A 22,912-nucleotide genomic window follows, 5' to 3' on the forward strand; every position below is an offset into this window, starting at 1 on the left:
GGACAGGGGCAGTGCCCCTTAAATATGTAATAAGTAGTCACTCTATTTTAGAAGCTTTTAGGCACTGCTATGGATTTAACCAAGCAAATAAAAATAAGTTGAATTAAATACTGAAATGAATAAACAACTTCCTTATTCTAGCATTTTTCCACATGTGCCCATATGTTTGTTAACATTACCAGTGGAAAGATTTAAAAAAATGTATAAGAGTTTCAGCTGCCCAAAATTTACCTGTTTCATGAAATGAATTTTAAAAAGTAGATCTTAGCATAGGAGACAGGATAATTAAATTAAAAATGTATTTGTGATACACAGAAGTTAAGAAAACAGCAAATACTTATTTAAGACTATAGAAAATCAGAATACATTTTAATAGCTCTTTACTATGAAACATTTTGTGCAAATACAGGGTGGGGCAAAAGTAGGTTTAAGTTGTGAGTACACAAAACAGAGTTTATTCTTATATTATTATTTATTAATCATTGTATTATTTCCCATATGAACCACTGTAAACCTACTTTTGTCCCATCCTGTGTTATCTAAGGCAAAGAAGTTTCCCATTCCTTTGTTTTTTTATTGCTTATATTAAAAAAGCCAGACAACTTTAAAATGAGACACTTGTACTGAATATCCTAAAACCTAGTACTCATCAAATCTCTCCAAACATCATTCTCTACTTTCCAGCTGTTTCCTCTTATGATTTCCATGTCTTTATATGATTAGCTCTGACTCAGAAAAAAGGACATTTTCACTTTGTCTGTCAAAACCCGAAGTATTTGACCTTCAAGGCACAGAAAAAATATTTTTGGGGGGTAAAATGTGGTACTCCTGTCATTTATTCACTCAAGTCATTTTGGGGAAATTAAAAAAGTATAATCTAAAATTTTAAAGAATTATTAGTGTTACCAGAGGCATAACGAGAGCATCTGGTACAAATGGTGTTCAATGAATAAATAAAAGAGAACCACAGAGCAATTTAACAGTCAAGATTATGAATGACTTCAAACAGTTTGTATCCTTCTTATGAAGTCCTGCACTTATGATAGATTTTTATTTTCTATTTCATCATCTCTTTATGCAGTATTTCCTATTTATATTTTAGCTTCCAAATCTTGTTTTGTGAACTGTGATTATTTTTCTGAGAAGAAAAACAATTTGAGGTATTTTGATATTTAAACCATGCTCTGGAATTTTCCTCAAGCTGAGGACTCTGAGTGTTCAAAGGGCGCAGGCCCTGCTTTCCCAACCACGGGAGGGTGGAGGCGGCGCAGTGCAGCTCCCACTTGGCACTCTATTGAGAAATACAATTGGCTAAAATGTAACTGCAGAGTTAAAATATTTTTAAATGTCGTATTTATTTTTTACCGGCAAGTTGTTGATACCGTAAGAAAACAGCTCTGATCTCTCGATAAATATCCTTGAATGTTACCTACCTGTCAGGAGGTGGAGCTCTATACATGTCTGAAAGACTAGCTTTTTATATGTACATTTCACAAATGTGTGTAATGAGATTAAAGCAGGAGTAAAGTCTTCAGAAAAATGGTTCTGAAGAATATTCCCGTTCTCTCAGGATAAAATCACTCACATCTCCCAATATGTGCATAGTTAACTAACAAAAAATATTTAGTATGTACTGTTGAAACTTCAATATATTGCCTACTATAGAATGCAGGTATGGTAATTCAGAATAAAAGATAAAATATATTTAAAAGACAAAACATACTTTTTAAAATCAGGATCACCTACTTGAATGTAGGCAAGGTCATGAATACTCACAAGCATCTCGGATGTAGAGCAACATGGCTATGAAGATATAATCGACTAAGCCCAGGCTGAGGCCATCTGCAAACAGGGCGTCCCAGACCACCAGCAGATCCTGTAGAGGGAGCTCTCGCCCAAACAGCAGCCGTATCCACCGTCTGGAGAGAAACCAACCCAAAATTCAGGAAATTGTACATTTGAGAGTAATATAAAGAGAAATCATTTTCTCCTCTAACTGTGAAAAAATTATATTTTTTAACTGGTCACAATGAGCAAGTATTATACATCAAGAATACAATAAAGTAAAACCCAAGTTTTAAGCTTTCAAACGAATTTTGTAATTTTATAACTAGGCCACAGTCATCAGATTTTATTCCTACCTGAATAAAACAAAAGTACAATACTTGAAAATGGTAGAAAGCTTTCATTTTTAATATAAATCACATCAAAAAGGCAAAGAGAAAAATAGACGTATCATGTCATAAGTAAGATTGAGTTAAAAATTGTGATTTCCCAAAATTTCATGATTACTGATTTTTATTTAAACTAGACTTTTGCAAATGGTTATATGACAAATTGCTATAGCCAAACAGAAAATTTCATCCTATTTTAAAGACATTCATTTTAAAATTAAATGTGGAGAAAAAAAGTAGGTATCTATTTTTTTGGTCAAGCACAGACAGTTATTTCAAATGAAGCATAAAGTGATACTTAATTCTGCACTTTAGAATAGGTACACCTCATCAGTGAGGCTGTCTTTCTAGGCGTGTTTTTCAAAACAGTCACTGCTATGGCCAGGAAAATGGGTAAGTATGTATAAGCAGCTAGTAAGAATACTGAATGAGGTCTATACATAATTATATATCATAAACAGTAACATTTCAGACTTTCAATAAATGATGACTAAGCTATTCATATCTAATTTTTATAAGAAAATGAAAATAATTCACTACCATATTTTTTATCCATTAACTCTCATTTTATATAACATGGTTGTAATGTCCTTACACCGCCTTTCTCTAGAACCTTCGTCTAGAATTCTATGTGATCCTGGTGCATAGCAAAGAAAGAAAAATTCCAAATTTCTAGTACCCCTGAATAGTACAGAATAGAGAAAATTGTTTAAAGTCGATCAATAGATGTTATTATTTTGCAAAATTTGAAACCAAATATAACCATCTGTGGGGTTAAAGTGAGGCCAAAAAATTTCAAATACTTTCTTTAGGAATTATTACATGGAAGGAGGAATCATAGCTGGGATAATATAGGGCATTAATCACATACACGTATTGGATTATTAGGAACTGTATGATCACATAAGTTCTTTTATTCATATCATCAAATTAACAAAAAATTAAATCACTTTTTCAACTACATCTTAAAATATGTTACTCAGTTTTTTCAGGAAAAAAATTTAATGCCTAAGTAACATTTATCTTTTAAAAAATGTTACAGCCTGTTCATAATTTTTATCTATTTTCAATTTTTACTCCACAGCTAATATGAGAAATAAAATATACTTTTTCCTCTAACGTGCCTGTATTTTTGCAGCTCAGGAAGAAAACATTATTCTCTACACACTTCTAATTCTTTCAAGTTTTAAAGCTAATATTTACTGTTTAAGAAGTACAAAAATATTTCTAAATTAAATAGGTGCTCCTCTTAATTATAAAGAATTAGCTGGTATTTCAAAAGGTATCAGGGGACCCAGAGGAATGCACAAAGCAAACAGTAGCTGGTTAAACCATTTGGGGCACCTGTTTAAAGGATCTTGAAACTGGTAACTATATCTGCATTATTAAATGACTAAACATTTAGAAAGTGATTATTCACAGTTGAGATGACTGGAAGAAAGACTCATCAATTTATTAAACTGATGAGGAGCTAATGTATAACATGGTGACTATAGTTAATAACACTGTAGTGGAGAGTTGAAATTTGCTGAGAGTAAAACTTAAATGTTCTCACCAAAAATATATAAATGAATCTGTGAGGTGACAGATGTCTTCGTAACCTAATGGGGAGTCCTTTCTTTCAAGCTGCACATGCATCAGATCATTACGATGTACACTTTAAATGTCTTAAATAAGTATCTTTAAGTAAAATAATTATATTGGTTAATGAAGAGGTAAATTTTGGCTGTTTCAAAATTAAAAACTCTGACACTTAACTGATTCCTTCTGGTTCAAATATAGACATGAGGACAAAATTTCAGCATCGCACCTATAAAACAGAGCAGTGCCCTGAACTTGCTGCTTTGGTTCTTGAAGAATATTTTAATGCTTTCCTTGTTTGAATAAACCCATTCGGTAACTACCACTGCGGTTTCTTGAAAGGCATTGCTTTCACTTAGCTTTCTTCTTATTCGTAGGGGAATTTTTTCTGTGTTTTTCCTGCTATCTCCTATTGAAACCAGCTGACATTGTGCTGTCATAGACATCATTTAGCAAAAAAAAGAGATGCAGTTAAAATGTATCACAGATAGATGAAAATGCATTACTATCCTTTTCCCCATTCCTCAAAGCTCAAATTTCTCTCCATTTCTTGGAGACAATCACATCCTTGGTCTCATCACACCCAGTGCATCAAGAACAAGCAGAAACACAAACCAAATACAAAGCAAAACAACAACCCCCCAAAATAGCCTATTTAATCAGAATTTACATTCCGATTATTTTTATAACAAAATGCCCAGTTATTGCTCAAACTTGTCTTCTTGCAAGCTGCCTGCTGATTTCGGGTTGTGTTAGCTTAGCTTCAGAAATGACCCCACAGATGCACACACAGCATTCTCTACCACAGCGCTGTCAGGAGGGGAACTGAAAACACCTAGGATCTACACTGGATAAAACATACGCTCCAAACTACACAGAATGTAAGTCTTTAGTACATGTATCTTTAATGTGTAGTCTATAATGTGCTTTTATAAATGTTTCACATGGCTTTATTTTGGAAGTTTCACCTTGCCAAATACACTGCTAAATAATTCCAGGGCGAGGACCAAATTCTGTGTGTGTGTGTGTGTGTGTGTGTGTGTGTGTGTGTGTGTGTTGAGTGTATGTGGAGGGGGAGAGAGAGAGAGAGAGAGAGAGAGAGAGAAAGATCCAAAATGTTCTTTGTGAAGAGCTCTGTACATTTTGCTAAGTGCTCTATGTATTTACCAAGGTCTTGTTAAATTCACTGGGAAGCCAGCTGTCACACTACCAAGAAGCAAAGGTATAGCTAAATTGGAAATACAGGCAGTGATCTTGTGAGTGGAGGCATAAATATAATTCTGTAAGTGGGAAAAAATCCAGAAACACATATGAAAATATTATTAGATACTTAGCATTTTTTATATAAGACTATTTGTAAGATGTACATACAAGTATATTAAATTAAAGCAAAATACAGTTTCCTCTATTTTATATTCAGTTATAGGCAAATTAAGGAGAAATTCTCAAAATATTTAAGGAGTATCATATAACTAATGGAATGCTTTGGGACCAACAATGACCCTATGAATAATTCGATCATTTTTATCCCAATTGGATTTAGTTCATACATATATTCACCACACACAAAATTTCCTGTGCTATTTTGGGCTTTCTTCATTGGGCTTAAATGGAAAACTTCAGTTCTTTATAGAATGAGTTATCAATAGAAATTATTTCAGCAAGCTTTTCTATTCTTAGAAAGGAAAACTTACTCCAAGAAATGAGGTCTTATAAGGAAGTCACTCCTAAAATTAACATGCTTTTATTGCACTTAAAAATATTTAGTGAGGGTTTAAGTTACACTTAAGGGTAGAATTAAACCTTTCTTTTCCCCATAAAGATTGCTTCCGTTTAATTGCTTGATACTATTAATCTTGCTTTATGTATGTTACACCTGCAGATTGGAATGCTTGTTAACATACACATCTTACCATTTGTGGTAATACAATAATTCAAAAATGACTCCACAGATACACACATGCAGCCAATAATTCATAATTTACCAGATCTACATAGTAATTAAAATCTCCACAAACAAAAAGGACCATCTGAGGGATTAAATTTAATTATAAGCTATGCAAAGACAGGACCATTTCTATCTGTGCACTTACACCACTATTCCCAATTTTAAATTTCTATGTAATTAAGCCACTCTCCCCAGGGGATCAGAAACTCCTGGTGATACCACTGCTGGCGAATGACCCATGGAAACACCGAGAGAAATCCACTTCTTATCAATCAGTTTATAAAAATGACCATTTCACCCGAGGTTTAAACAAACACAGCCTTAGTCCGATGTGGCTGCAGTGATATTACAGCTGCAAAACTTTCGTGCTACGTCTCCTTTTCCTCTTCCTTTAGTGACCTCTCAGTGAGATACAGATATCACCACCTTAGGACAAACAAGTAAAGTAGTAAACATGTATTTAGTTTCATTTAACAAGCATTTTAAGGGCATCTTGTGTGATCTGTGTTCATGAAATGGTAACACTGGGTAAGCACATTGGAACACAAAAGAGCAATGTTAGATTTTTGCTTAATGATACTGACTTTTTCTTTTGCTTTCTGTGCATTTATACTTTTTAATTGAACTTATTGGGGTGACATTGGTTCACAAAACCACACAAGTTTCAAGTGTATGACTCAACAAAACATCACCTGCACATTACATCACACACCCGTCAGCCAAAGTCAAGTCTCTTTCCAGCTGGATTTATCCACCTTTGCCCTTCTTTCATCCAGCTCCCTAAACTCCCTCCCCTCTGACAGCTGTGACTCTGTTCCATGTATCTATGCCTCTGATTCTGTTTTGTCAGTTTCCTTTGTTCATTGGATTCTACCTATAAGTGAAATTATATGGTACTTGTCTTTTTCCGACTGGCTCATCTCACTTAGCATAATAATCTCCAGGTCCATCCATGGTGTTGCAAAAGGTAACATTTCCTTCTTTTTTACGGCCCAGTAGTATTACATCGTGTAAATGTGCCGCTGCTTTTTTATTCACTCATCCACTTGATAGGCACTTGGGCTGTTTCCAGATCTTGGCAATTGTAAATAACACTGCAATGAACACGGGAGGCATGCATTCTTTTGAATTAATGTTTTGGGTTTCTTTTTTTTTAAAGATTTTATTTATTTATCTTTAGAGAGGAAGGGAAGGAGAGAAGGAGAGAAACANTCATCCACTTGATAGGCACTTGGGCTGTTTCCAGATCTTGGCAATTGTAAATAACACTGCAATGAACACGGGAGGCATGCATTCTTTTGAATTAATGTTTTGGGTTTCTTTTTTTTTTAAAGATTTTATTTATTTATCTTTAGAGAGGAAGGGAAGGAGAGAAGGAGAGAAACATCAATGTATGGTTGCTTCTCGTGAGTTCCCTGCTGGGAAGTGGCCTGCAACCCAGGCATGTGCCCTGACTGGGAATCGAACCGTGATCGTGTGGTTCGCAGGCCCGCGCTCAATCCACTGAGCTACACCAGCCAGGGCTGTTTCGGGTTTCTTAAAATATATTCTCAGAAGTGGGATTATTTAGTCAAAAGGCAGTTCCATTTTTAATTTTTTGAGGAAGTGCCATACTGTTTTCTACAATGGCTGCAACCAGTCTACATTAAGTTTCAAAAGTTAACAATTTTGAAATAATCCATGCCTGGTAGGGACTAAACAAAGAATCCAGATTTTGTATTAGTACCAGAGAAAACCAAAGGCAAATCTAAATGTTTGTCTCTGTGATTGCAGTCTTCTTAACTCAGTTAAGGCTCTTTTTATTTTGATTTCTTTTGTACTGAGTTTTTTAAGAATTAATTTATCCTAGATTTTCCTTTATACCAACTCTGTGAAAACAGTCTTAAAATGAGAAGCAAATACTGCAGTTATTATAATTAGGATAACAAGGCATTTCCATCTTTAATTCTAACTTTTTGGAGAGCAAAGCTACAAAAGAAAACCAAAATAAATCATTTTTTCTGATTTCAAATTTATTGTTCTTCTAATGGCTCTGTAAAATACATTATAGGAAGATGTTTAGCCTGTTTACCAATTTTTTAAAAATGTAGTCCACTATTTCAACTCAGTCCTCTTAAAAATATTTGGGCTCTGCACGTACTACAGAAAAGCTTGGAGAGTTTCAAGCCCAACAAACTCTGCTTTAAAAACAGAAGGAACTGAAACTTTGAATTAATTTTTATCTTTAAAGGACTCACATTTGTTTTCTATGTTCTCCTTGCAATCCATGGATTCAACTCAGGTTGCATTTGGTTTTCTGGAAATACACATTAAACCTAATTTGACCCCCACAGGATATGTACATAAACTGTTAAAAGTGTATTTTTGACTTCGGGAAAAATTCTATATTCCTTTCTGAGGGCAGTACATAGCTCTTTATTAAGGAAGGCTTTGTATTCCAAAAATAAGTTCCTAATAATTACCACCCATTCCTACTAATTTATACTCTCTGGAATGTGTTTGAAGCTGGTTTTGGTTTTGTTTTTTAAAAATCAGAACAACTATATTATGCCCATTGCAAAAACAGCCCAAATGGAACGCAAGGCCTTGTGTATCTATGTTTTTCCACAGGTATATTAAGATGCTTGTGAGAACATTGAGCACAGACAGTTGAGCACAAAAACACATGATGGTTACGTGTGTTTTTGTTTTTTTTAATCCTTATGGGAGGACATGCTTATTGACCTTAGAGAGGGAGGAAGGGAGGGAGGGAGAGGGAGAGAAACATTGGTGTGAGAGAGAAACATCGACTGTCTGCCCCTAGCAAACGCCTGGACTGGGGACCGAACAGCCAATCCCGGCACGTGCCCTGACCAGAAATCGAATTTGACCTTTGGTTTACAGGATGACACTACAACGAACTGAGCCACCTCGGCCAGGCCAACGGTCCTATGTTTTGAGGCTGTAAAATGACTGATCATTTTCACACATGCACTCACATGACCTCTTTTAGAGTTATACCTGCCATTTAGATTTAGAAGTATGATATTTCAAGGACTGAGTAATATCAGGATGTGTGATTTACCAACAAATTCAAACAAAGCTAGTGAAAGGTGGTTAATACTTCAATATAGATTTAGTGTATGAATGGGACGTGCTCTCTTTGAGACTCCAGGGGACAGTCGCAACCTTAGCCCCAACCTGAGAGGACATGGGGGTAGATATTCCTAAGAGGCAATCTCTCTACACTAACTCTTGGGCTCTAGTACAAGTGAGCTACCAGTATCTCCTGGTAAAGGAGATATTTTATCTCCTTGAAAAAATTACTCAGAAGTCACTACTGACTATGAATAAGAGCATGAAAAATTAATGTCCAGTTGGTGGTCATGTTGGAAAAAAATTAATTTTAGGCTCTGAGAATACTAGTTTTTATTCAGACCACAGAAAATTTTTACTTCTAGAAAGTCTGTAAATAGGCTTTGTTCTGTCATTTTACCTTCAGGAAAGGGAATTATGATCAAATAAGTTTTCTAAAAGCATACAGAGAATTGCTAAAAATAATTGCTCCTATCCTCCCTAATCTGAAACTCATTAAAAAACAAAACAAAATTCAAATACCAATGGGATCTTAATGTTAATGAATAACACTTTTCAACTTCCTCTGCATAAATCTCCCAATGCATTTATATACATTGTTGGGAGAGCTGACATAAAGTAAAACACTAAGCTGAGAAATACCAGAATCCACGCGATTTAGGATGGAGGTTAAGACCAGAAATAGGTAGGCTGGTCGTATTAAGAGTCAGGTTGAATCCATTTCTAAAAGGTAGCAGTACAGCTTGATTCCCCTTGACCTCTTACCACTCACTCACAGTTGTAAACACCCTGCGGGGTTGGTTTCCCATTGGCCCTTTCTTTCTTCTCTTTCTCCCCATCGGACGAGGCACCCTGACTCTTCCAGGCAACTCGGAGGGTAGGACAAGCGTTTCACCCAGGTCTAATGTTTGGAGGTTCCATGTCTATTACTGTCACTGCTCCCCAATTACATTTGCCAGAGATAAAGGGACTTAAAACAAATCCCAAGTAAGGGTTAGCTACTGAGAGCTTATTCTTCCCCTTCTCCAGCAGATTACAAGTTCTGTGGGGTTACTTGGCACTGAGTAAGGAGTTAACAAATGTTATCACATTAATATGAATCCTCCTCCCCAGGTCAGCTCTTCTTAGCCAGGAGTCTTCTTGATCTTGAGACTACATCCTTGATTTCTCCCAGGTTTCCTGGCTGCTCATCAGACATTTCCCTGGGCCCCCCTCATCTCTGCAGGGATTCTGGACACATGTAGTGATCACACCTGTGCAGAAACTGACCAAGGCCTCCTCACCCCTCTTGGACCATCCCCTTCATATCCTGACCTCTGTCCCCCTGCTTGTCCCTGCTTCAGACACTCCTCGGCTGGGGCCTGTCGTCTCCTGGAACCTGACGACTCAAAGTGTGATCCAAGGACCAGCACCACCAACTGGGAGCCTGGTGGTGCACACTTAGAAATGCACACTCCCAGGCCCCCAGCACAGTCCTACTGGATCAGAATCTTCATTTTAACAAGCCCTCTGGGTGATCTGTATGTATATGAAATTCGAGAAGTACTGGAGTAGGTGACAGGTCCCTGTTTCCTGCCCATTTTGGTGGCAGCCGTCAGGGCTCCTAAAACCCATTGTGCCTTCATGTAATATGTTACTTCCAGGAGAGAAAATGCTTAAATTATTAGATAACACTTCTATTTAAAGTAATGGTCTCAAACTTGCCTAGAGGGCTTATTAAAAACACAGATTACTAGTATGGAATTTTCTAAGAAAACTAAAAATGGACGTGCCTTTTGACCCAGGAATTCCACTGTTAGGAGTATATCCTAAGAACCCTGAAGCACCAATCCAAAAGAACCTATGCACCCCGATGTTCATAGCAGCACAATTTACAGTAGCCAAGAGTTGGAAGCAACCTAGATGCCCATTGGTCAATGACTGGATCAAAAAAACTATGGTACATTTACACAATGGAATTCTATGCTGCAGAAAGGAAGAAGGAGCTCCTACCCTTTGGAGGAGCTCATGGATGGAACTGGAAAGCATTATACCGAGCGAAATAAGCGAGGTGGTGAAAGACAAATACCATATGATATCACTGTTAACAGGAATCTAAACAACAAAACAAACAAGCAAGCAGAATATGACCAAAGACACTGAAATACAGAACGTGCTGACAGGGACCAGAGGGGAGAGGGGAGAGAATCACAGGGGAAAAGGGGAAGGACTCACATGAACAAGTATGAAGGACACATGGACAATAATTAAGGGAGGGCGAGGAAATGGGAGGGAGGTAGGGAGCACTGGGTGGGGCAGGGCTGGGAATACAAGACAGAAAACTGTACTTGAACAAGAATTAAATAATTAAAAAACCCCACACAGATTACTAGAACCCATTCACAAAGTTTTCTGATCTGATCCTGAGATGGGGCCTAATAACCTGCGCCTTGAATTGGTTCCCTGGAGTCGCTGACGTTGCTGAGCTGTAAGCCACAGTATGAGAATCACTACACAGGACATTCTGGTTTCCCTTCACATCTCCTCAGCTCAGTCCTTGGGGTGGGTCCTCAAATGAGCTTATTCAACATGTCTGGTCATTGGACCAATGGCCACTAAACACCAAGTGACCAGGACACAAAGCACACCCAGTCAAGCACCTCTTAGTAGTCTGTCTCTATTATCTTCTACATGTGCTTTGTTTTCTTCCAGGAAAGCACTACTGTACAAAATGATCCAATAAAAAGAAGAAACATACACATCGGGGAGGGAGAGAAGGCTTCCTCAGACTCTTCCCCAGAGTCTGGGGCAGCTGGGCCACCTTGAATTTCAACTGTGCAGCAGGTATTGTGCTAGGCCCTAGACTGAACGATATGCTGCCCACTTCCAATCATTAACATGGAAATTATAATTCAAAGGAAAATTTTAACTCAATGAAAGTTCTATCAACCTAGGTTCCCACAGTCCCTGCATTTCTCAGTGCCCCTCTGCATTAAGTCCCCAGTCAAAGAGGGCTTGTTCAGGGAATGCAAGCTAGTGGCAACATTAGCAAAATATAATTAGGAAGGTAAAAACAATTTAAAATATTACTAAATACATTTCAAAGGCAAGAATTAATTGTTTCTGGATTAGCTACCATTAAGAATTATACAGGATAGGCCAGAAGTCGGTTTACGGTGTTTGTATGGAAAATAATACAATAATTAAAAACTAAAAATACAAGAATAAACTGTTGTGCACACTCACAACTATAAACCCACCTTTGCCCCACCCTCTATGTCTCCTAGGTGCTCTCCATCAATGCAGATAAATGAAGAGCTGACTGTATCTGCATGGGGCCTAGATGACTTACAAGGGGGCACGCACAGACGCAAAGGGGAAAAAGCAAGCCCTGCAGCAGCCAGTGAGAGCGAAGGGCAGCCAACACCACCGCACTCATTCACTGGGTATACGGGTCTGGTGAGAATTTCAGAAGTTCAACTCCACTGTCACAAATTGCCTTTCATGAAGTAGTGGAAGCAAAATGGAAACAAAAAGGTTGAAGGGCAGGCTGGCTGCTCCACTTTGCTCCGAGCTCCCTAGCTGATGTTCAGTGCCCAAGTCACTTTATAATCAACTGTGAGTGTGTGTGTAAATTTTTAAATGAGGACAAATAGACACTAAGCAAGGAAAATGTGGTTTCTCATGCAAAGAAGATTGCCACTCAATGTTTCAAAATAAAGGCACATGATTTCTGATAATGGCAAATTCCATGATTTTATATCACTTTTTGATTTCTAGAGGTGTTATCAAATATATATCTGAAAATAACTCTGTAAAAGCAGTATCTCTTCAAGTGGTCTGTGGAATATATGGGTTGGGATCTCCTGAGAAGAAACTCCTGCATGTTTCAGAGATGGGTGATTTCTCTCCTCACACCCCAAACGTAATACCATGGATCCAAAACGCCAGGGCAGGCACCTGCATGTTACGGGTGTCGCAACAGAGGCTCACGGCATAGCCTGAGCAATCCTCACTCAAAAGCAGACTATTGATTTATACCATAATAATTTAACTCCTCGCTCCATGCCCTTTCAGTTCTTTTATTCTCCTCTTTAATTCCTAAAGCATACCTAATTCAGATTTATATTAAAAATCACCTCTCCACATTAATGACCGAGACATAAGACTCCGAATGCACAATAACTCCTATTGCTGTCATCTGTGTGATAACTGAGTTTTCGAGTAGAAGAAATGGAGCTTTCTGAAGAACCTACTTTGATGAATCGTGATCTGCTATTTCATGAGTACCCCAGTTACAATCCAGTGGTAATTACAGCTACAGGACCCTACAAGATTTAGAGAGCTTCCTTTCAAGGAGACTCATTAAGGGAACTATAAAGAACTAAGAACTTACAAAGAAAAATTAATTGCCACTTTTGGTCAGCTGATTTTAGCAAGACTTATGAGGTCTACAATGGTAAATGGGGCTAAAAGAGAGGACAGAAACTCAGTGAAGTTTAGCTTACTGAGGGCCTGATGGTATATAATACCTGACGTTCATAAATTAACCTGCTCATAAACCAACTCAAATATGAAGCACAAAAACATCACATAAAACATTTGCAATTTGTTTTCATCAACAACACTCATTCACTTTCCACATCAGCTAGCAGTTACTGTGGCTGGCTGGGGGTGCCGAGAAGCTACACATCCTGGATTTCAAAGTCTGATAGCTGTTCTCTGACTAATGTCTCCTGTCCCACCATCTTTCTCACCTCCTAAATTCTTTTATTTCCTGTGAATTAAAATAAAACTATGTGGGGTTATTGTTTTGTAATTTTTTTGCAAGTGGCAAAAAAATAATTTTGTAGTTGAACAGGACATACAATGAGAAATAGCTTCCTTTCCTACTCTAGATCCCCTCCTCGGAATCCACCTTGCTCAGGGTGGCCAATGTTCTTTCATAATCTAAAGGCATTTTTCTGCATGTATGCACCTGATTTTATGCATGTATGCAGATAACTGATCTTCTCTGTACAGGTCTTTGTGCATCTAAATGTATCTTGGGAAGAAGCTAACTGCTTAGTTCGTGTTACCTCAACACTTTAGTTCGATTTAGGACCCTGACTGCAAAGAGTGGTACCGAGTGATCTCAGGATAAAATAAGGGAGGTTTGGAAACACAGTAAAACAATGTTTTTTTCAGAGTGTGGTTCCTGTACCAGTGGCATCAGCATTATCTGGGAATGTGTTCAAACTGCAAGTTTTTGAACCTTACCCACCCCATGACTACTAAACCAGGAATTCTGGGCAGGGCCCAGCACTCTGTATTTGGACAAGTCAGTGAACTCAAGTTGGAGAAACACTACTTTAAGAGGATATAAGAGTATACAGCCTTGTGCCCAAAAGCTACCAAGGACCAAGGAAGTTCTAAGTGATTCCTCTTTTCCCATCTCTTTCAGGGTACAGGGAGGTCTCTTTTCCCAGGCAAAATTTTATTGTAATGTAAAATTTACCAAATACTTTCTTCATGGTTTATGGGTTTTTGAATTCTCCACCTAATAATATAAAAATCATTTTCACCTAGCTTTGTTACTATCACTGATCCAATTGGTATGTTTTGGTACAACATGGTTCTCAAAACTATATTATTGAATGATGCACTGGTTTCCTATGGGACTGAAATTCTACTTTTATCATATATTTAATTCCTATATGTGTTGAGTCTATTTCAGATTCTCTTTTATTTTACCAATGTGTCTGCCAAATTATGTGCTTATTCCAAACTGATAGAATTATGGTATTTTCATAACACATTTAAAAAGTAGGTGGGGCTAATGACCCTTTTTGTTACAGAACATTACTGGACTACACAAGAATGTGTATTTTAAAATATTTTTTAAAGGTATATTTTAAATATTCCTTAAAATTATTTTTGTGATTAAAAATGTATTTATTTATTTGGGAAGTACAACTGACATAATATTCATTCATTTCAGATGTAAATGTAATGATTCAATACTTGTATATAGTGCAAAGTGATCACCACAATAAGTCTAGTTAGTAGCCGTCACCATACATTGCTACCAAACTTTTTTCTTGTGCTGAGATTTTCAAGATCTCCTAGCTGATTTTCAAATATACAATACAATATTATGACTTATGATCACCATGCTACACTGCATTCCCATGACTTATTCATTTTTTGAAACAATTTTAAAAAGATTTTATTTATTTTTAGAGAGCGGGGAAGGGAGGAAGAAAGAGAGGGAGAGGAACATCTATGTGTGGTTGCCTCTGGCAGCCTGGTCTGCAAACCAAGCATGAGCCTGACTGGGAATTGAACTGGCGACCCTTTGGTTCCCAGGCCAGCATTCAATCCACTGAGCCTCACCAGGCAGGGCCCATGACTTACTCATTTTAAAACCGGAAATTTGTACATTGAGAAATGTGTAACTTTTTTTTTTAAAGATTTTATTTATTTATCTTAGAGGGGAAGGGAAGGAAAGAGAGAGAGAGAGAGAGAGAAATATCAATGTATGGTTGCCTCTCATGTGTCCCCTGCCGGGAAATGGCCTGCAACCGAGGCATGTGCCCTGACTGGGAATCGAACCGTGATCGTGTGGTTCGCAGGCCTGTGCTCAATCCACTGAGCCACACCAGCCAGGGTGAGAAATGTGTAACTTTTGTAACTTATTTTTAATTTATGAGTGTATATTTTTTATTTTTGTTATTAAGTTAAACTTTAAATTATATAAAAATGTTTATGTTTTTACCCAAAAGCAACAGTTCTTACATGCATTAGTTCTGTAATTTTTTTATTAATTCATAACTGGTTTTAGTCTTAATTCCTTACTTTTGTTGTCTTTAGATTTATTTTGCTGTTATATTCCTTATTACTTATAATGAATGTCTAATTATACATTTTTATTCCCTTCTGTTTAGCAATATAAAAGCATCAGGCTAAGAACTTTTAAGAGTATTGCAACTGTTTTAGTCAAAATCAATAAGCTATGATCAATCTATTTTAATTATTATTTTTTAGAAATTATGCAATTTTAGTTTTATTTCCTTTTAGTGCAAGAGTAAAGAGAATTTTAATATCTTCTGTTTAATATTTTACTGTGAGTCGGTGCCTATTTTTGTTATTAATTTCAAGTATTTTTGCCAAAATATACAGCCTGTGCCATTTCTACTACATGAAATTTACTAAAGTTTTTCTCTGGGTCTACTTTAAAAATGAATATTCTACAAATACATTCATTTCATTTTCTGTTTATAGGACAGGAGTTTGATATATATATCACTTACATCTGACTTATTAAATGTAAATAGGTTTCCTACATCCCTGCTTTATAGTGAGGAAGCCTGATTTACCATCAATGAGGAGAGAGGTACAAGTCATTTACCACGACTGTATTGCTATGTATTTCTTCTTATATTTCCTGCAGCTCTTACATTATAAATTGTTTTCTTTTTCGAGGGGGAGGGGCGTGTACAATGATTAAAGAATGCTCTTCATTGTGAACTGTAACCTTCTTCATTATAAAATGTTCTCATTTATCTCAGTCAATGCTATTTGCTTTAAATTCACTTGATATGAACATTATGCAAATGATTTTATTTTCAAACTCTTTCACTTTCCTTTGCTATTGGGGTGATTTCCCCAAAATAGGGTTGGCTTTACTTTTTTTATTTTTTAAAAATAGATCTGCCTTTTGGTCCATGATGGAGTAACCAGACATAAAACTGGAAAAAATATATGAAACTTGCAGACATTAGAAACAGTCAGTGCAGCACTGTAATCCCTGACATAAGGGAGAACAAGGGAAATTCTCTGCTGTCTAGTGTTCTGCCTGGAAGCACTTTGAGAGCACAGAGCTGGAAACGGCGACCCATCATGCATTGGTCTTGCTGGGTTCAGAAAACAGAGACGGGAGGCCAGGGGAAGGCTGCAGGGCATTTTACCTTTAAAGGAGGAAGCTGTAGAGAAAATGACCTCCAGAGTACACAGAGGCTGCCTTGAGTTTAGTGCTGAATATTAATTGTGTGTGCATGGGGGGTAAACTTTCAGCCGACCCAGTAAAGAAAAACTATCAGAGAAGGAACTACTATTGCAAAGTATAAAAAGTGCAAAAAGGGTTTACGAGGCTGGGAAGTATTCATGTTCTGACTAGACAGACCAGGAAGAGAGAGGCCCTTGGGTAGAGGATAAATCGGAACGACCATTTTTAAAAAGTCTAAAAACAAGCATCAAAAAGATCAAGATGATCCAAAGGCAATTTAATGATTGCCAAAAATAAACTCAACATTCCCATAAAAGAAAATTAAAGTTCAGAAATTCAACAACATGACACTCAAAATGTGCATCATTTCATTAAAAATATGCAAATCATATAAAGAAACAGAAAAATCTGACCCACAACTAAACACCAGAAAAGAAGAGCAGTTTTACACAAACTCGTGTCGAAAATACAAAACCGGAAACACCCAAGGCAAGTAAAACCAAGACCGAAAGCCCAACAAAGACACTGCAAGAGAACGGTGGGCCAATATCCACATGAAAATAAGCTCAAAAGCTCTTAACAAGATATTAGTAGATCATTTCCATCATATATAGATTGGAAAGGAATAAAATTATCAGTAAGTGCAGATGACATAATTTTCTACACAATCCCAATCTATAAAAAAGCTACTTAAAGTAACAAGTGACTTTAGAAAGACTTAGATGATGCAAGGGCAATATACAAAAATCGATTACTGTATTTTTACATGTTAGGGATGAAAAACTAGAAATTGAAATGGAAAGAACTGGCATCTTGACAGTAGCACCAGAAAAACCCACAAAATATTTAGGAATTAATGTAGTAAGTGTAATACTTATATGCTAAAAACAACCCCAAAATACAACAGAAATCAACAAAGACCTAAATAAATGCAAAGATGTACCATGTTTATTGGCTAGAAGAGTCACTATTAAGATGTCTATTTTCCTAGAATTAATATTATAGATGTAATGCAATCCTAACCAAAGTCCCAGCAAGATTTCTGGTGACATTACAACCAGTTCTAAAGTCTGAGTGAAAAAGGAAGAGATTAAGAACAGCCAAAACAATTAAAAAAGAAAACACAGTTGGAGGACTCACTTTACACGATTTACAGAATTACTATAATGGTAATGGAATCAAGACAACGTAGTATTGAAAACCTATTTAGATCAACTGAGCAGAACAGAGAGTTTAAAAATAGACCTATACAGCCCTGGCCAGGTGGCTCAGTTGGCTGGAGCACTACCTTTGTACACCAAAAGGTTGTGGGTTCCATCCCTGGTCAGAGCACATATGTAGGTTGTGGGTTTGATCCTCCATTGGGGTATGTATGGGAGGCAATCAATCGAAGTTTCTTTCTCACATTGATATGTCTCTCTCCCTCTCTCTTTCTTTCTTCTTCTCTCTCTAAAAGCATATCCTTAGGTGAAGATTAAAATATAAACAAACAAATAAAAATAGACCTATACATATTCAATCAATTGATTTTTACTAAAGAGTCACACTTCAATCCTGAAAGGATGGTCTTTTCACAAACGATGTTGGAATACGTGCACATCTACTACACAAAAATGAACCTTAGACTTAAACTTCATATACAAAAATTAACTTAAAGTGGATAACAAAGATAAAGGTAATAACTGTAAAATGTCTTAAAGATAAGTAGGAGGAAATTTTGTGACATTGAGTTATATGCAAAGATGTTTTAGGAAAGAGAAAACTCTAAAAAAACTGATAAATTGGACTTTATTAAAATTTTAAATGCCCTCTGAAAGACACTGCTAAGAAAATGAAAACACAAGCAATACACTGGGAGAAAATATTTATAAAATATGTATTTGAAAAAGGATTTTTTCTTGAATATAAAATATTCAAGTAACTCTCATAACTCAATTATAATAAACAAATACCTCAATTTTCAAATATGCACAAGAGATATGAATAGACAGTTTACCAAAGAAGTGATATGCATAACAAACATATAAACAATGCTCAATATGATTAATTATTAGGGAAATGAAAATTACATCCACAGTGAGGTACCACTACATACCCACTAGAATGGCTTTTTAAAAAATGACAAAACTAAGTGGTGACAAGGATACAAAACAACTGCAATCCTCATAAACTACTGGTGGGAATGCAAAATAAAACATAGTCATTCTGGAAAACAGTTTGAAAACCACTTGGCAGTCTCATATAAAGTGAAACATATACTTACCAACATAAACCAGTGTCCATTTTTTTGCATTTATTCAAGAGAAATAAAAACTACATTCATATAAACAGCTGCACATAAATAGTTACAGTAGTTTTATTCATAATAGCCTCATATTGGAAAAACCCAAATATCCTTCAAATGGCATAGGGATAAACAAACCGTGGTATGTCCAAACAATGGAAAACTGCTCAGTAGTATGAAGCAATTACCGTATTTGCCATGCATAGTGCATACTTTCTTTCCCAAGTTTTTGAGGAGAAAATAAGGATGCATATTATACGCGGGTAGTACCTCAAATACCTTGTATCTTTTTTTGTGTTTGTAATTGTTGTTACATAGAATTTCTTGTACCATAATATGTTCAAAAATTAATGGTAAAATTCCTTTATAATACAAAAAACAAGTATCTAAATATAAATAAAAATTTGCATTAAAAGTTAAAATGAAAGACTTTTTCCTCAAAGTTTGGGCCCAAAACATGGGTGTGCATTGTACACAGGAGCACAGTACACACAGCAAAATGCGGTAACTACTGATACAGGCAACAACATGGATGAATCTTAAATGTTTTATACTAAGTGAAAGAAACCAGACTTGAAAAGCTATGTACTGCATATGATATTCTGGAAAAGGCTAAACTATAGAGACAAAATGAACAGATCGGTGGTTGTGAGTAAGGGAGGGGACGACTTTGTAGTGTACGAGAAAATTTTGAATTGAAGATCACTTCTGAGTATTGACTATAGTACAAATGTATGTGTTGGTCAAAAGTCTGCCAACACTTTTATTTTGATTAAAAATAAAAGATACAGGGCCCTGGCTGGTGTAGCTCAGTGGATTGAGCGCAGGCCTGCGAAACAGAGGATCGCGGTTCAATTCCCAGCCAGGGCACATGCCTTGGTTGCAGGCCGGTTCCCTGCAGGCCAACTNCAGGAGCACAGTACACACAGCAAAATGCGGTAACTACTGATACAGGCAACAACATGGATGAATCTTAAATGTTTTATACTAAGTGAAAGAAACCAGACTTGAAAAGCTATGTACTGCATATGATATTCTGGAAAAGGCTAAACTATAGAGACAAAATGAACAGATCGGTGGTTGTGAGTAAGGAAGGGGATGACTTTGTAGTGTATGAGAAAATTTTGAATTGAAGATCACTTCTGAGTATTGACTATAGTACAAATGTATGTGTTGGTCAAAAGTTTGCCAAAACTTTTATTTTGATTAAAAATAAAAGATACAGGTAAATTAAGTCACAAAGACTGTGAATGTTACAAAAGAAAAAAAAGGTCAATAATTAAATAAGTAATTTTTGAAAATTATGTATTAAAGTCAACTAAGCAGAAAAAAGTGGTGGAATACATAAAATCTCTGTGGTTGTACTCATTTTCTAGAGCATGAAGAATATAATGTGTCAGGAAGAAATCTGAAGAAGATTAAGTAATCTCAAGAAACACATACATACACAAAGAGTGACTTCATAGAATCCGGAAAAAAATGTGTCCTGATGGTCAAAACACCAATAAAGGGAAACGATGAAATAACTAACAATAAAAACAAAACCAAAAACAAGACAGAGTTGTGTTCCATCCAGGTGGGGACACTGGAGCGTGGGAAATGGCAAATTCACTGCCACGATGGTGGTATTTCCAATTCTGGTCATCTCCAATGTGCCTGCATTATTTATTTCCCAGAGATTTCAAATGGCTACTCTGTTCATTCTGATATGACTTTATTTTTCTGATGATGTTTCTAACAACATTAAGTTCAAGTTAAGGGATGAGGAAATAGCAATTTTAACAGAGAAATTTTAGTGGAAAATACTGAGAAAGGAGGAAAAAAGTGTTGGAGGCAGATACCAATGAGGTGCTTTCTGACTCTGCAGGTTTGCCTGGTACCTGGAATGGACAGAAACTCCTCCGCTCACCATCCCCTGCCACTGAAGGGCACCTCTCCTGCAGAGCCAGAGGCTAGCCTAAGTTACAACTATAGTAGATTAATTACTGGAGACACCTTGTTCACGTCCTTTACAACATCCACAGAGATAAATAACTTGATGATCATTTCAGAATCACTGTTCTAAGTCTTCCATCAACACAATAAGCTTATATAGCAAACACACTTTACACAGCACTACACTGGGCATAAATAATGAGATATTCAGCTTTGGTGCTCAGGACAGGTTATATTTTAAGAGGCTTGACCTAAGAGTGATGATTTTTAAATAAGGGATTCCAGATTACTTTAACTTGTGGGAGTTTGGTGGTTTTTACTGTGGAAACAGAAATATACAAAAATAAAATAAAACCCTTGACCTCATGAAGGGTAAGAAACAAAACCAAAACATACCCTCATAAGTTAACTTGAAAAATATCAGAAAGTAATTGTAAACTCAACTTTAGAAAACAGGTCACAAAAGTAGATCTTAGACTTACAAACATAAAAATGGACAGTTAGAGATCTGTAAGACGGCGGCCTAGGCAAACGTGGCTTGCCTCCTCACACAACCACATCAGGATTACAACTACAGAACCACCATCACGCAGAACGGCAGAATCTGGGTTGAAGGGGGTCCTGCAGCCATGGAATTAAAGAAGAATCCACATCCACCCAAACTGGTAGGAGGGGCGGAGACTCAGAGTCGCAAAACAATGGGCTGGTCCCCCACCTACAAGTGGCAGATAAAAAGCAGGAGGGATATTCTGGGATCGAGGGGCCCCACCCCCACAAAGTATCCCCCACAGCACAGGGTTTTCTGTCCCAGGGAGATAAATGCCCAAGGCTTCTGGCTATAAAAACCAGTGGAGATTAAGTCAATGAAAGAAACTGCTGGATTCCCACACAGCTGCTCCTGCAGGGCCTGCGCATGGACTTACTCAGACTCACTCCAGCTGAGCTCCAGCTTGAAAGGCACCAGTGGCATACAGGGAGGAACTGAAGTGTCTGGCATCAGGGCAAGAGCTAGAGGACAGCTTTCTCCAAGACAGAGCTGCTGACAGAGGCCATTGCCCTTCTTCTGAGCTCTCCCTTCACAGCTGCAGGGAGTGGCGGGCACCATATTGGAGACTCCATCATCCTGGCTCACACTATTTTTGCCCTCTCCTGGGATTCCCTGAGACTCTGCCCCAACCAACTCATGGGCCCACACAAACAGTAACAGTGGCTTTTCCATATGAATGGCTTGTCTTGGCACATGCTTCTGTTCTTCCTAAATCCTCTCCAAGCAGCAGCAGCAGGCCTCAGTGAGCTCTGTACATGGCTAAGTGGCCCTAGGCCTTGCACTAGCAGCAGCTGGCCTTGGTTTGCAGCCTGGCCTCACAAAGGCACCTCCAAACCCAGAACACAAGGCAGCCAGCTGCAGATTGCTTTATAGCTTATACCAAGTGGCCCCAGATGGAGCACAAGTGAGCACCAGAGCCTTGGGGAAGTAAGCCCTGTTCCATAGAGTAGGCCCCTGCACAGCTGATCCTCCACAGAGGGCATAGGTTGGTGGTCAGTGTTCACAGCCAGTCCTTGCAGCTGACTGGCTGGGTAAATACCTCCCACTGATCTGCCAATAGCAATAAAGGCTCAACAAGATGAGGGTGTACTCAGCCCACATGGAGGGTACACCTCCAGTACCCAGCTTGAGTGCTAGGGGAGGTTGTGCCACTGGACCCCGCAGGACACCTACTACATTAGGACACGCTACCAAGACAGAGAGTCCCAGGAGCTTTACCTAATACACAGAAACAAACACAGAGAGGCTGCCAAAATGAGGAGACAAAGAAACATGGCTCAAATGAAAGAATAGAACAAAACTCGAGAAAATGACCTAAACACAATGGAGATAAGCAATCTATCCGATGCAGAGTTCAAAACACTAGTTATAAGGGTGCTCAAGGAGCCTAATAAGTACCTCA

The 22,912-nt window shown here is 37.4% G+C and overlaps 1 protein-coding gene across 4 annotated transcripts in view; it reads right to left on the reverse strand.

The window, feature by feature from the left end:
• TBC1D5 (TBC1 domain family member 5) overlaps positions 1–22,912 on the reverse strand; it is a 476,007-nt gene that overhangs the window by 123,927 nt on the left and 329,168 nt on the right. For all 4 annotated transcript variants that reach the window (XM_037061363.1, XM_037061360.1, XM_037061361.1 and 1 more), the window contains one exon: positions 1,777–1,919. In XM_037061363.1, the coding sequence (XP_036917258.1) occupies positions 1,777–1,919 (143 nt within the window). The remainder of the gene's footprint in view (positions 1–1,776; positions 1,920–22,912) is intronic.

Source organism: Sturnira hondurensis, unplaced genomic scaffold, assembly GCF_014824575.4.
Source record: "Sturnira hondurensis isolate 20B ecotype Veracruz unplaced genomic scaffold, ASM1482457v3 Scaffold0013299, whole genome shotgun sequence".
NCBI lineage: Eukaryota > Metazoa > Chordata > Mammalia > Chiroptera > Phyllostomidae > Sturnira > Sturnira hondurensis.